Source organism: Atta cephalotes (assembly GCF_000143395.1).
Source record: "Atta cephalotes unplaced genomic scaffold scaffold00064, whole genome shotgun sequence".
NCBI lineage: Eukaryota > Metazoa > Arthropoda > Insecta > Hymenoptera > Formicidae > Atta > Atta cephalotes.
Window position 1 is genome coordinate 303,493 of NW_012130128.1, and position 14,246 is coordinate 317,738.

At 28.1% G+C, this 14,246-nt stretch overlaps 1 protein-coding gene across 1 annotated transcript; it reads left to right on the forward strand.

The window, feature by feature from the left end:
• Positions 1 to 226: 226 nt before the first annotated feature.
• LOC105623810 (transcription factor IIIB 90 kDa subunit-like) lies at positions 227 to 611 on the forward strand. The gene is made up of 2 exons (XM_012205187.1): positions 227 to 440; positions 523 to 611. Exons 1-2 carry the CDS (start codon positions 227 to 229, stop codon positions 609 to 611), a joined length of 303 nt encoding a protein of 100 aa, XP_012060577.1.
• Positions 612 to 14,246: the final 13,635 nt, after the last annotated feature.

The window sequence follows — 14,246 nt, forward strand, 5'->3', positions numbered from 1 at the left end:
TGTGTTACGTGAGCATGACAGATTTTCTAACCTGAATAGTCGTGAACTTTAACGATTAATATCTCGGTTCGCAAGGCAGATCGACGCTTATTGCTGTCAGATTCTTTCGTTTCGTGCAAAAACGCACCGAATAAGTCTAATTTCATTAATTTTTGAGGTGCGGCGCTGAATTGAATAATTGCCAATTTTTTTAAATAAATATTATATATTTATGTTATTGTATCAGATGTCGGGAAACAAATGTCGCAATTGTGGATCTACCAATATTGAAACTGATCCTGGACGTGGAGATGCAATTTGTATAGAATGTGGTTTTGTATTAGAAGATTCAGTTATTATTAGTCAAACAACTTTTGAAGAATCATCCTCTGGTAAAGTAAGAGTACCTGGACATTTTGTCGCTAATGACAGCACAGGTAGTGCTACAAATTTTGGTGCATGTAAGTTATTTAAATTTTCTTTAAAAGAAAAATATTCACAAATAGTAAAGTCAATTATCCATAAAATTTCTTTTGCTTATAGCCTATTATGTTAATGGAAAAGAATCTAGAAGAATTACTTTACAAAATGCACGGAAAGGTATAACACATCTTTGTTTGCAATTAGGGTAAATAACTTTTTTTCATAATATATATTTATAATTAAATAATTTTTTGTCATTAAAATGTTATTTATTTCTTTCACAAATCTAAAATGTTTACTTTAGCTTAAATCAAAATTGCATTGAGACATCAGTGAACTTCTATAAAATGGCTTTGTGTTATCATTTGACTCGTGGAAGGAAACAAGCTCACAACCAGGCTGCTTGTGTATATATTACTTGCCGTATTGAAAAAACTGAACGTATCCTTTGGAAAGCATAAAAAAAGCAGAATACATAGTATTTCAATAATATGAAAGATTAATACAAATCAATTCTTGTTTTTTTTTCTAAGCTTGTAACATTTTTTAAACAATTATATAAATTGTATTTTCTTTAGGGCTGCGGCAGACAAAATTTCTGTAACAGCAACCTTAAGATCAACTTAAGATGTGAAATTTAAGATGTGATCTATGTATTCTAATGGAGTAATAGAAATAGTAAATTTATCCATAAGGTGAGTTTCAACCAGCTTAATGTTGAAATTTACCTTATTGCAAGGTTATGGATAAGTTTATTATTATTTCCATTTCGATTAAATTATAGTAAACCTAAAGCAATATATCGTGATTGGCTCATCAGCTTAAGTTTACATTCTTCTTACTTACTGTCACTGTTGTGGAATTTTGTGTGGCAGCCCTTAATGCATAGTCAGATAGTTTATCATTTATTAAAATTTATATGGAACTTGTGAAATAAGAAAAAGTATAAAAAGGGTATTAATTCTTAACAATTGAATGTATATGTACATGCGTGTGTGTGTGTGTGTGTGTGTGTGTGTATATATATATATATATATACATATATACAGATATGCTCATTGACATTAGCGATGTTCTTCATATTTGTGTTCACGAACTTGGACGGACATATCTGCGATTTACTACAGCTCTACGAATCCACATACCGGCAATGGGTAAGTAATTTGCAAGCTATAGTTTAATATTATACATATTTATTTAATATTATACATTGGCTCAACTTTGGTAGGTTTCAAGTCAAATTTTGATCAAGTTTTATAGACATGTAGTATTAATTAAACATAGTCAAATCAATAAATGCAAAGTTGCGGAAATGCTTAGTTTTTGAAATAATCAATTTTTATTTAATTAACGTTTTTTAAGATTTTGACACGAAAAAATAATTAGAATTAAAAACTTCTTTTGAGTAAATAGTATTATAGGGTGTCTTAAACTTTTTCACATACCGCTTATAAGTAGAGCAAACTAAAATGAGTCGGAAAATTTCCTATCATTTTATAATTTTCATGATAGTTAATGAAACATTAATTTCTGAAGATTCCCGAATAAGTAGATAAAATCGACATCTAAGACAACTTTAAGATATCTTTCAGAGATTTTTAAAGAAATATCTTAAAGATGTTTTAAAAATCTTAAAGATGTTTCTTAAAGAACTCACAGATATCTTAAAACTGTGTCGATTTTAGATATTCTGCTAATCGGGCAACTAAAAAGAAAAATTACAAAAATCGCAAAATGGTAGACGATTCTTCAATTCAGTCTGCAATTTAGTCTGCTCTACTTGTCCACAAGCAGTGTGTCAAAAAGTTTGGAATAGCCTGTATATTGTATGTATAATGTTGATAAAATATCATTATTATAAAAAAACATAAAATAACGTTATTTTTTTATATTTTATTATATTACTATTTTATATTTTGTTATTAATATTTAAATCATAAAAAGAGATAAAATGTAACATTATTTTTAATTATGTATTGTTTGATTAATAGTTTGTATAGAAAAAGGATTATTTCTAGCGGAATAAGTATGGTAAAAATGTCTTCATGGCTTTTTGAGTTGATCTTTTATTTTTTCTCAGATAACTCTTATATAAAAAGACGTTTACATATCGAATTTTATATTTGTATATTGAGATGTAACCAAGCGAAAAAAATGATTTTTTAACAATTTTCCGATTTTAACTTATAACGTTTTTCATTGGCAGAGCTGATGTACGCTCAGTGCACATTAAAGCTGTTGTACATTAATCTGAATGTAAAAGTGAGATATCTCAATTAATAAAATACCCAATGTATATTTTATCAAATAGTATAATACAATAAACTGTATTGAGGATTTTGCGATTTAATTTGTTTCTATATTTTTATTAAACGTATATTTTTATTAAACATTTTTATGTCGATCTGTGTACAACGGCTTTAAAGTGCATTGAGTGCGCACCAGCTCTGCCAGTGAAAAAAGCTATTAGTAAAAAAATCAAAATTCTCTAAAAATTCTGAAAAATCAATTACACTTAGATATCAATGGGGATATTTTTTAAATTCTTTTTTGGTGTGAATTTCGATTTTAAAAAAATGAAAATAACTTAAATATTTTTCTCATTCTGATTATATTGACCTATCTTAAAAAAATTGCACGTGAATCTCTTTCACAACTTTCTATATATATTTTTTCAAATTTTTTTCAAAAGGTGACACATTGAAAAAAATTAAATTTTCTCATTAATTTCTTGAAAAAATGAGCGACACAAACCATTTTTATCAGATCTCGAAAAAAAATGATTTATCTATAAAATTCCATATTGAAATGTTTTGCTAATAAGTTGAAAGTTAATGATAGCTAAATTATTTTTGAATTTTTAATAATTTCATAACATAAGGTTTTCATTTTACAAATCATTGGAAGGCAGTTATTTTTATTCAATTAATATTTGTATTCATTTTAACAAACGTCGGTATTTAGTTCTCATTGCTATCGTTATTAAGAAGATTCTTGCGTTAAAATATTAGACAAATCTATAATATATATGTAATGTATATGTAATATATATATGTAATATATATGTAATATTACGTAAAAGTTAATATCAATAATATTTAGAAAAAATTTTCATTAACTGTTACTGTGTCATTTTGAAGATTATTTAATTCTAAATTTATACAATTTTACATTACAAATTGAAGGTATAACTATTCAAAATTGTATCTGAGTCTAGCAAGTTTTTGTGTGCTAATTTTATATTATTGTATGAGAAATACATTAAACAATGTACAATATACAAACCTTTCGATCTTTATATAATATGGTCCTTTTCAGAATTATAAAACTTATATATGAGTTTGTCGCATATATAAAATTCTTAACATATTCTATATCGCACTTCTTGTTAATTATTGTATAACAATTTTTTGAACTGGTTTTTTTTTCGTATAGTACTTATTAGCCTTAGTGTTTCCTTAGGAATATAGCAAAATCATCCTCAAAAATCATGTTTACTGGTCATATACATAATGGATTTTATTATATAGGGTATGTCAAAAATTTAGAAACGGTTGAATATTTCGAAAAAGCAAAGCATTTTTGAGAAAAATGTTTCAGACAAAAGTTGTAGGGCTTAAAAAGATCTATTCTGATCACATCCTCTTGACCTTGGGTGGCATCGCCAGGTCAAAATCACATCGATTTTTTTAAATGGAATCCCCTATTTTTCATTACATATTCTTGTAGCTTATTTCGAGAGTTTTTCAAAACACTATAATAAAATATTTTTTCTTTAGGAGCTTTTTGAGGATTATGAGGATTAAAAGTTACAGTATCGTCATTAGCATTACTCAAGATGTCCAACCGATGGCTAAAAAATCTCTTGAATGTTGTTTCAAGATCGTGATCTAGATAACATTTGTCAAGATCAAGATCATTGGAGATTGTTCTTTTTATTTTTATTTTTCCACTAAAAATTCATTTTTTTTTGTAAAAATGAAAATAAGAAGAATAACCTCCCTTCCAAAGGTTTTGATCTTAATAAATGTTACTAAATTCATAATTCTAAACAATATTCAAGAGATTTTAGCCATCGTTTTGGCCAATATCGATGATATACTGTAACTCGAAAAATACTTTGAAAAAATATTTTATGTTTTGAAAAGTTTTCGAAGTAAGTTACAAGAATATGTAATAAAAAATAGGAAGTTCCATTTAAAAAAATCGATGTGACCTTGATTTGGCCTTGGCGACGCCACTCAAAGTCAAGAGGATTTAACCAGTGAATAAATCTTTTTAAACTCTATAACTTTTGTCTGGAACATTTTTCTCAAAAATGCTTTACTTTCGAGATATTCGATTGTTTGCAGACTTTTGACACCCTGTATAGTATTATTTGTACTGTAACAATTTTTTATTATTCATTATTATTTATTATTGTATTGTAATATATTATATATTTAATTACCTTTGATTCCTTAGATAATGGATTCTGCGATCACAATGAAGGTGATCCTTATAAATAAAATTATTAAAAAGTTCGTGGCACTTGGGGAACATTTTGAAAAGCAAGAATATTGGAACTTGTTCAAATATATCATATTCATGCTTAATTTTCAAAGTGTCTCCTATTGATCCCGAATTTTTTATTAACATTATCGTATTTAGGAAGTCAAAATTAAAAAAAACCTTTATGATAAAAATCAGTCTCTTTTTAACATTTTTCTTTATATTCTTCAATAAAAAAAGCTAGAATATGTCAAATGAACGATGCGTGTACATCAAATGAGTATCTTACAACTTTAATTTTGTCATTCTGAAAATATTTAGTAACATATAAAATTAACAATAATTATCTTTTTATTTCATTATTTTAATCGTTTACATATTATTATGAATAAACTATCTATTAACTTGGAAGCTTAGCACGAGAATCTCCTTAATTACCGAATAAACTTCTGCAGTGAACAGATTAGTTAAAAATTTCAACAAATACTATGTGATTGCCCTAATGTACAGTTAGATGTTGTTCTCATGTTGCCGCTGTGATATATTATTTATCTCATGTTTAATATCTATCAAAAATAATAAGACCGAAATTCTAACCAATCTGCAGAAGAAGTATACCTAGTAATTAATGACGATAGCGATGAAAACTAAATACCGACGTTTGTCAAAATGAATATAAATATTCAATTGAATCAAAATAACTGCCTTCCAATGATTTGTAAAATGAAAACCTTATGTTATGAAATTATTAAAAATTCAAAAATAATTTAGCTATCATTAACTTTCAACTTATTAGCAAAACATTTCAATATGGAATTTTATAGATAAATAATTTTTTTTCGAGATCTGATAAAAATGATTTGTGTCGCTCATTTTTTCAAGAAATTAACAAGAAAATGTAAATTTAATTTTTTTTCAATGTGACCCATTTTTTGAAAAAATTTAAAAAAATGTTTTGTAGAAAATTGAACAGTGATTCACGCGCAATTTTTTTTAAGGTAGTAACTTTTTTTAAGGTAGTAATCATGGAAAAAAATGATTAAAAGTTGTTATTTTCATTTTCTTAGAATCAAAATTTGCACCAAAAAAAAATAAAAAAGATATCCTTATTGATATCTAGGTATAATTACTTTTTCAGAATTTGATTTGATTTTTTACTAAGTTAAAAAATCGGAAAATTATAAAAAACTAGTTTTTTCGTTCTATATGGTTACATCTCCATATAAAAATATAAAATTTGATATGTAAACATCTTTTTATGTAAGTTATCTCAAAAAAAGGACAACTCGTGAGGATATTTTCCTTTTTTCTTCATTTCATAAAATTGTTATTTTACTGTTGAGGTTTTTATTAATCTTAACGAAGTCACATAATCAATTTTATCACATTTGGGTACTTGTTTTGATACGCAAGAAGAACAGAGGTGTAGGGCATGAGGGTTCTGTATAGAAAGAGAAAGTAAAAAAAAACAAAAATTAACTTAATTTTGATCAGTTTAATTATCGCATTGATTAACCGAGCGATAGTTAACAATAATTATATATATGTATACATTTTAATAGATATGTATCTATATACAAGTGTCTGTATACAAGATATTCCGAAATAAGATTGTCCAGATTTCTAGAGAGATGCTGCTAATCTTTCTGAGAGTTTGGGCGGTCTTATTTCATCACGCGCTTGCATTTGGCGATAAGCTGGGCGAATTTGGCTATTTTCATATCTTAATATCTTGTTAACCGTTGCAAAAATTACAAAATGGTAAAAGATTTTTCGACACAGTTTAGTCCGCTCTATCTACAAGAGCGCTTTGCCAAAAATTACGAAATAACCTGTATATATGTATGTTTTATTTTAATTGCCTCAAGTAAATATCTCTAAAAATATGGAAGATACGAAAAAATATTTCAGACAAAAGTTGTTTCGAGAGGGACATTAATTTGATTTTGAATAATTGTTTGAAGATTATATAAAGGTAACTTTTAATTTCTTAAGTGGAATCCCTATTTTTCATTACATTTTCTTATAGCTTATCTCTTTCCAAAATACTATAACGAAATTTTTTCATGAAGTACTTTTCGAATTAAGAGGCTTGAAAGTTATATACAGAATATGTATCAGCATTAGCATTACGCAAGGTATCTGATCGATGGCTGAAATCTCTTGAATGTTGTTCAGGATCATATCCTGAATAATTTGTACATAAAAATTAATTTTGAAATGAAAATAAGAGATATAACCTCCAATGGCTTCGATCTTGAATGTTATCCACATGATAATTCCTGAACAATATTCAAAAGGTTTCAGCTGTCAGTCTGATACCTTACGTAATGCCAGCACATACTGTAACTTTCAAGCCTCATAATTCGAAAAATATTTCGAAAAAATATTCATTATAGTGTTTTGGAAAGCTCTTGAAGTAAGCTAATGTAAGAAAATGTAATGAAAAACAGGGGGTTTCATTTAAGAATTAAAAGTGATCTTTATGTGATCTTCAAACAAATATTCAAGGTCAAATTAATAGTATTGTCTTATGTTCCTCTCGAAATACAATACCATAAAATTTTTATCAATATTTTTTCGTATTTTCCATATTTTTCTAGACTTGCATGGGACAATAAAAATAAAACGCGCGCGCGCGCATACACACACACACACACACAGTGCCCGTAAAATCGCTCCCAGTATTTCAGGAAGTAATTCGGGGACTCAAAAAGAAAAAAAAATCTATATAAAGATATGTGTGGAAATAAGTCGTTTCGAAGTTATAGCTACTTTTATGTTTAAAAAATAATTTATTTTTCATTTTCATAATCATAATAATCATATCGTTATTTCATAGTGTTTTAATATAAATATAAACAGATATTTAAATCGAGTTTAATAATAAATTCGAAATGATCACTTTCAGGTCCGAATTCATTCACAAATGCAAACCCTTATTCTTCTCAAAAGAACTCTTTGGTTAATATTTGGATCCCTTCTTATTTCTTCGAATCCATGAATTATTCTTTATTGCACTTCAGCAATATTATTAAGCGCATTTCTATAAACTGTTGACTTTACGTGATCCCATAGATAAAAATCAAATGGATTTATGTCTGGTAATCTTAGTAGTCATCAGACCTCCATGCCCTATTCATCTCTGCCAATAATTTCGATTCAATGATCTCTGTGACTACACGGCTAAAATGACGATTACAGAGCAATTCAATGTATCTGGAATGCATCTCAGAGCTATAGTTATGAAATTTATGAATAGGTTTTATAATTTATAATTACGTTATGTCTTTATATTTTATAGTTAATTCCATTCGAATTTTATTGTTTTAACATTGAAAATGATCGGGATGTATATGCTATTAAACTATTTGTTTTTAAATAACATCAAGACTTTGCTTGGCTCACGTAATCCTATTTTCATTAATTTCATAAATTATTTAAACCTTTTCTTAATTATATTATTTTTTTATTGAAATGAATTAAAATAAAAATGAGCTATTCATCATCTTGATTTTGAATGTATTCATGGATTCAGATGAATTTGAAAAATTAGAAGTACGAATTCGGAAATGTCGAAATGAATTCGTTTCTATCCATTTCAATTTATTCTCGTTTGGCACTGAATGGCAAAATTGCAAATGAGGACCATAATTTTCTGCAACAGAAAAGTTTTGAATTCGTTGCATCGTGATATGGATACATTGAGTTTCTTGCTAAAATGTATATCGTTGATTTTGACTTCTATTTTATCCGAAATTGTTCTAACATTAGCAGGATTACGCTCAAATTGTTCGGGTATTTCTTCCGTTACAATTCTACTCTAGGTCTTCCTTCACTTGTTCTCTTTTTTTTAATGTACTACATTCTATCAAGATTCTGTTCACATTTTGGAAAGATTGATTCTCTTCCCGGTACATATCGATTTGGAAAGACTTGGAGCTATATTCTTCTTGTCTCGATAGCATTACTTTGAGTAAGTTCACACGATGCATATCAGCTAATTCATTAAAACTCGAACGATCCACTGTTTTACAGAAAGATTAGATACAATCTCGAAATTCTTAGGGTAAGTAAGGTGTTGCTAGATACCTAATGATGAAACTTGTTAACTGTCTTGAATGAATGAATGAAAAATTTTTTAAATAAACTCAGACTACAGACTACAGATTCATAAATCTGGAAATAAACTTGCTTTCTATAGCTACTTGCTGCTTCCGAGTTATTACAATTGACATTTGATTAACCAAACTCAGACGTTTGTAAATTATCGAAATTAAATATTGCTCTATTTGGTTTGAAATATTCATAACATTGTGATTTACCTTATACTAAAGTAGAACAGTAACCTTCAATTCAGTTATCCGTTATTTGAAGTGTTAGAATAAGTGTTATGATAAAAGAGAGGCAAGCCATTCTCTCCAAAACTTAATTTTATATCCATTAAAAAGAAAAAGCTATTCTTTCATTTTCTGTACTGTTTTTTATGGATTTTATAGATTGGTAAAACGTTCGCAGAGTGAGCGAATACAGGTTCGAATCTCACCTCGATAAGGTGATATCTTTCGCAATTAGTTATTTATAGCTTTTTGAATCTTCGTTGTGACACTAGTAGGTCTAAACGTCCCAGATTTTAACTTTGAAGAAAGATATTTCTAAAATATAGCTTGAAATTATTATAAATTATCAACATTTGGAGAGCAATATATAAATTATTTAAAATAAATACTTTTCAAATCTTATATTTTGTAGATGAATATTTTGAAAATGGTGTATTGTAAAACAAAAATTTATGTAGAAACTTATACATTATTTTCATTTGATCTCTCTGTGGGCTTGTGACGATTGTTTTTCCATTTTTTCCGAGATATTCTGTATGTATTATATATTGTTGGGTGTTTGATGACGATTATTGATATAATATTCATGCAGGTAGAGTAGACTAAACTATAATAAAAAAATCTTATACTATTCGATTTTTACAATAATGAGATAATGAGATAATAATAAAAATCTATGAAAGTGTGTCTGCGCGAAGACAACCCATCTTTATACATATTTTCGTAAGAAGCGTGGAAAGATGTTTGGAGGTGTACTTATAAACAATTTTTACAAATATGTTTTTAAGTTTAATTTTTCGACCAGAAAATACATATTTGGAAATTTATGAATTAAATATGTGATAGTGATAGATAACTATACATATACAATCTTGGCCAAAAATATTAGGCATTTATATTTTTTTCATCTAGAATTCTTTTATTTGCATTGTTACTTATTGATTATACATAAGTTATACATAAGTTTGAAGGGTTCTTGAAACAAAGAAAATAATTTATGGCAAATACTATAAATCAATTTTTGAATTAAACTAGTATAAACGTTAAATAGTAGTTAATAAAATAAAAATATTAAGCAAAGTCTAATATTTTTGACCGAGGTTATATACATAAATATTGTGCATATTTAATATTAATAGTGTTTCTGTTTAAATAAGCATATAATCTAGCAGTTAACAAAAGAGGCATAATTATATTATTTGTAGCATTTTATTTATAATATAATATTTAATACTCAATAGATTCAGTTACATATGTAGAGGAGATGAAAAAAATACAAATTATAATTTAATCTTAATATTAATAATTATAATTTAATCTTTCATAAAGCAGTTATTAAACTAATGCGTTTAATATATTTAACACATCTTTCAAACTTAACATATTTTAATGTAATTTTTTTTCTATGTATCAATTTTATCAGATTTTGATGAAGTATATGTCGTAGATTATTTCAGGAAAATAGCTTTTAACTAGCTAAATGCTATCTCTCTGGTCAAACGGGCTTTTACACGTTTCCAATGCTATTTTCCTAGGCAAATAGCATTTGCCTTTCCTTTTTTAGGAAAATGGGATTGATCAATTATTCAGAAGACATAGGGGCGCACGACTTCTGTAATTGTACTGTTGTACATGGGTTTCAACTTTCTACATGAAATGATTTTTACACCACTTCCCTGCTTAAGAGCGCACGACTTTTGTAATTGTACTCATGACGAATACAAGAGGTACCATTGCATATAATGGCGATAGCAATATTGGAAACAATTATTTTCCAAATCAAATTTTAGTCTCTATGAATTTTCCTGTGTATAATAGCGCTGGCATATTGCAATAGCCAATCAAATTTTGGCCTCAAATTTACTCTTCATGTGCATGTTGCATATTCTCAGAACCTAGTACACCTTGGCTTCTTACATCATGATTGTATTGTTGCACATGGATTTCAACTCTCCACGCGAAGTGACTTCCATATCACCTCCCTCCTGCCAAGGGGCACACCACTTTTTATACAAGTAGACATTTTGCGGAAGTCGCACCTTAGCAGGGAAAAGATAGGGTGAATTTCATTTTGCATGGAGAGTCGAAACCCACGTGCAACAGTACAATCATAGAAGTCGTGCACTTCTGGAGGGAGGGAGAGAGGAGTGAAAGTCGCTTCGCGTGGAAAGTCAAAATCTATGTGCATTATAATTGTGTGCCTTTTAACAAGCCACAAATGACACGGTGTTACACAATGGATCAGAGAGAATCAAGAAAGAGTGTTCCTCTTCTCTGATTGGCTTCGCCATTTATAGTGCATTTCCGCAAATGTGTGTGTGTGTGTGTGTGTGTGTGTGTGTGTGTGTGTGTGTGTGTGTGTGTGTGTGTGTGTGTGTGTGTGTACATATATATCGTATACACAATACTAGTGTGTGCAGCATCATATGTTTCATCACGCTCCTATCATATCTTCTACGGTGCACTAAAATGGCGGCTTCCAACTAAAATGAGTCCGCTCCTTCGATTCTTTCTGCAATGGATCATTACATCCTTGTTGTTTGTCAATGTTAACCAAAAATTACATGATCACTATGTCGCATTATAACTTGTTGGAAGGTACACATAGAAGTCGTGCGCCTTTGAAACAGGGGATTTCCTAATCTCAATAGTTGCCAATTTTAACTTAATATCTCAGTTTGCGAGACTAGGCATGCCATTTTACTGCTAGATTCTTTCGTTTCATGCAAAAACACATCAAATGAACACATCAATTTCATTGAAATTGAAAGTGAGGAACGTCTTCTAAATAATTACCCCATTTTCCAAATAGCTTTTGACCAGGCAAATGCTATTTGCCTAGGAAAATTCATCTAAGAAAATAGCATTTGAAGCGAAAGTCATTTGACTAGGCAGGTAGCATTTGCCTGGTCAAAAGCTATTTTCCTGAAATGTACCATTTATCACGACATCGACAAGTAAACTCACAATAGCAGTAAAATAAGAGCTATAGCAATAAAATAATATATTAATGATAGAAATGATATTTGAGATTTCTTAAAAAAATCGCTAAACTTTTTAGGATATCAAATTAAATGCATTGATTACATCTGAATGTTTTCGTAACATTATTTAACAATACTTATAACTTTAATTACATGTGCAATATCAAAGCATTTATATTTTTTATACATGATTTTTATATCTTGTACATATTAAGAATAATAGCAATTAAATATTTAACCAAAGCGTTATTATGCTGCGTTATTATGACAGATCTATTTTCTTTATATTATTCTAGATATTTACAATTTTTAAATAATCAATTTCTGTTATTTGATACAAGACAATTAAATTTATTGCGTATCGAGTAAATCGAGTAAAATGCATTTGTTAGATATGCAGAAAAATAAATGTACGCTTTTTTAAAATTATTTACATAAGTGAATGAAATAGACATTAGCAATAATGATGTAGTAAGATATTTAAAAAATCTCACTAAACTAAAAACAATTTATTTGGAAAATAACATTAATGAGAAATATTAACCCTTTGGGGGACAGTGCAATATACACGTCTCACCTTTTTGTTCTTAGTTTTTTCCATATTTCTGATCTATTTTGCAATTTGTATATGAGTATTTTTTAGACTCTTAGACATCTAAATTATGCAACTTTTATGAAAAATTATGTTAATTTATTTATTTGCAATTTTGTTATAAACAATTAATATAAAAAAAACTCGTTTTTTTCCCAGAATAAATTCGGCTATTCTTAAACGCGAAGTGTTAGAAGTCTGAAAATTTTTACATATACTCCATATCTGAAACTGTAATATATATTTTTTTTTCAGAATTTTCTATTTGCTAGTTTTTAGTAGGAAAAAAAATTTTGAAATTTTGGAAAATTGAAAACCGTGAATTTAGCCTAAAAAAGTAATCATATTGAATTCGCCATTTTGAATTTTGTAATTCTGACATCGGAATCATAATCAGCGATCCCAAAAAATAGATGACATATATAACTTAAAAATAGATGATTTCAATAATTTGTTTAGCAGAAAAATATGTTCCTCAAAGAGTTAAAACATCGAAACTTGCTTGCTTAAAAAAGATTTTTAAATACAAGTAATTAATTTAAATGTATATTAATTGTTACTTTCAAATTGCATAATGTACATACTATCTGTGTCTTTTACGAAAATATAATGATTTCTGGGCAAATCACGATAGTATTGTGTGTGTGCGTGTGTGTGCGTGTGTGTGCGTGTGTGTGTGTGTGTGTGCGTGTGTGTGTGTGCGTGTGTGTGCGTGTGTGTGTGTGCGTGCGTGCGTGTGCGCGCGTGCGTGTGTATCAAAATTTGATATCATTTTTGAAACAAATTTTTAATGTGTTTTATTCAATCATATTATTTATAAAATTAATCAGTAATAATAGTTATGTGATTAACTATATATATCGAGTGTTCAAAATAAAGCGTTACACATTTTTATATCGGAAATGAAGCACTTTAAAGAGAAACATTTCATATAAAAGAATTTTAAAGAAAACATGAGATGATTTCACTTTGAGTTGTCAAGATCAGACCAAAGTCACAGAATTTTTTTAACGAAATTTTTTATTTTTTTACGCATATTCTTATAGTTTATTTTGAGAGATTTTCAAAACACTATACTAAAATATTTATTTATTAAGTACTTTTCGAGTTACAGTTGAAAAGTTATAGTACCGTCGGCATAAGAGAAAGAGCATTATCCAAGATGTCTGATCTACGGCTAAAATCTGTTCAGAAATATGATAAATATTAAAATCTTGATTAAAACATTTCAAGATCAAGGCATTGCCAAAATCAAGACCATTGGAGAATATTTTTATATTAATTCTTGTTTTTACGTAAAAATTAAAATAAAAGAAATAATCGCCAATGAAATATCCTTAATCTTAACAAATGTTATCCAAGTCATAATTCTGAACATTCAAGAGGTTTTAGTCGCCAATCGGATATTACTTTGGGTAATGCTCTCTCTCTCTCTCT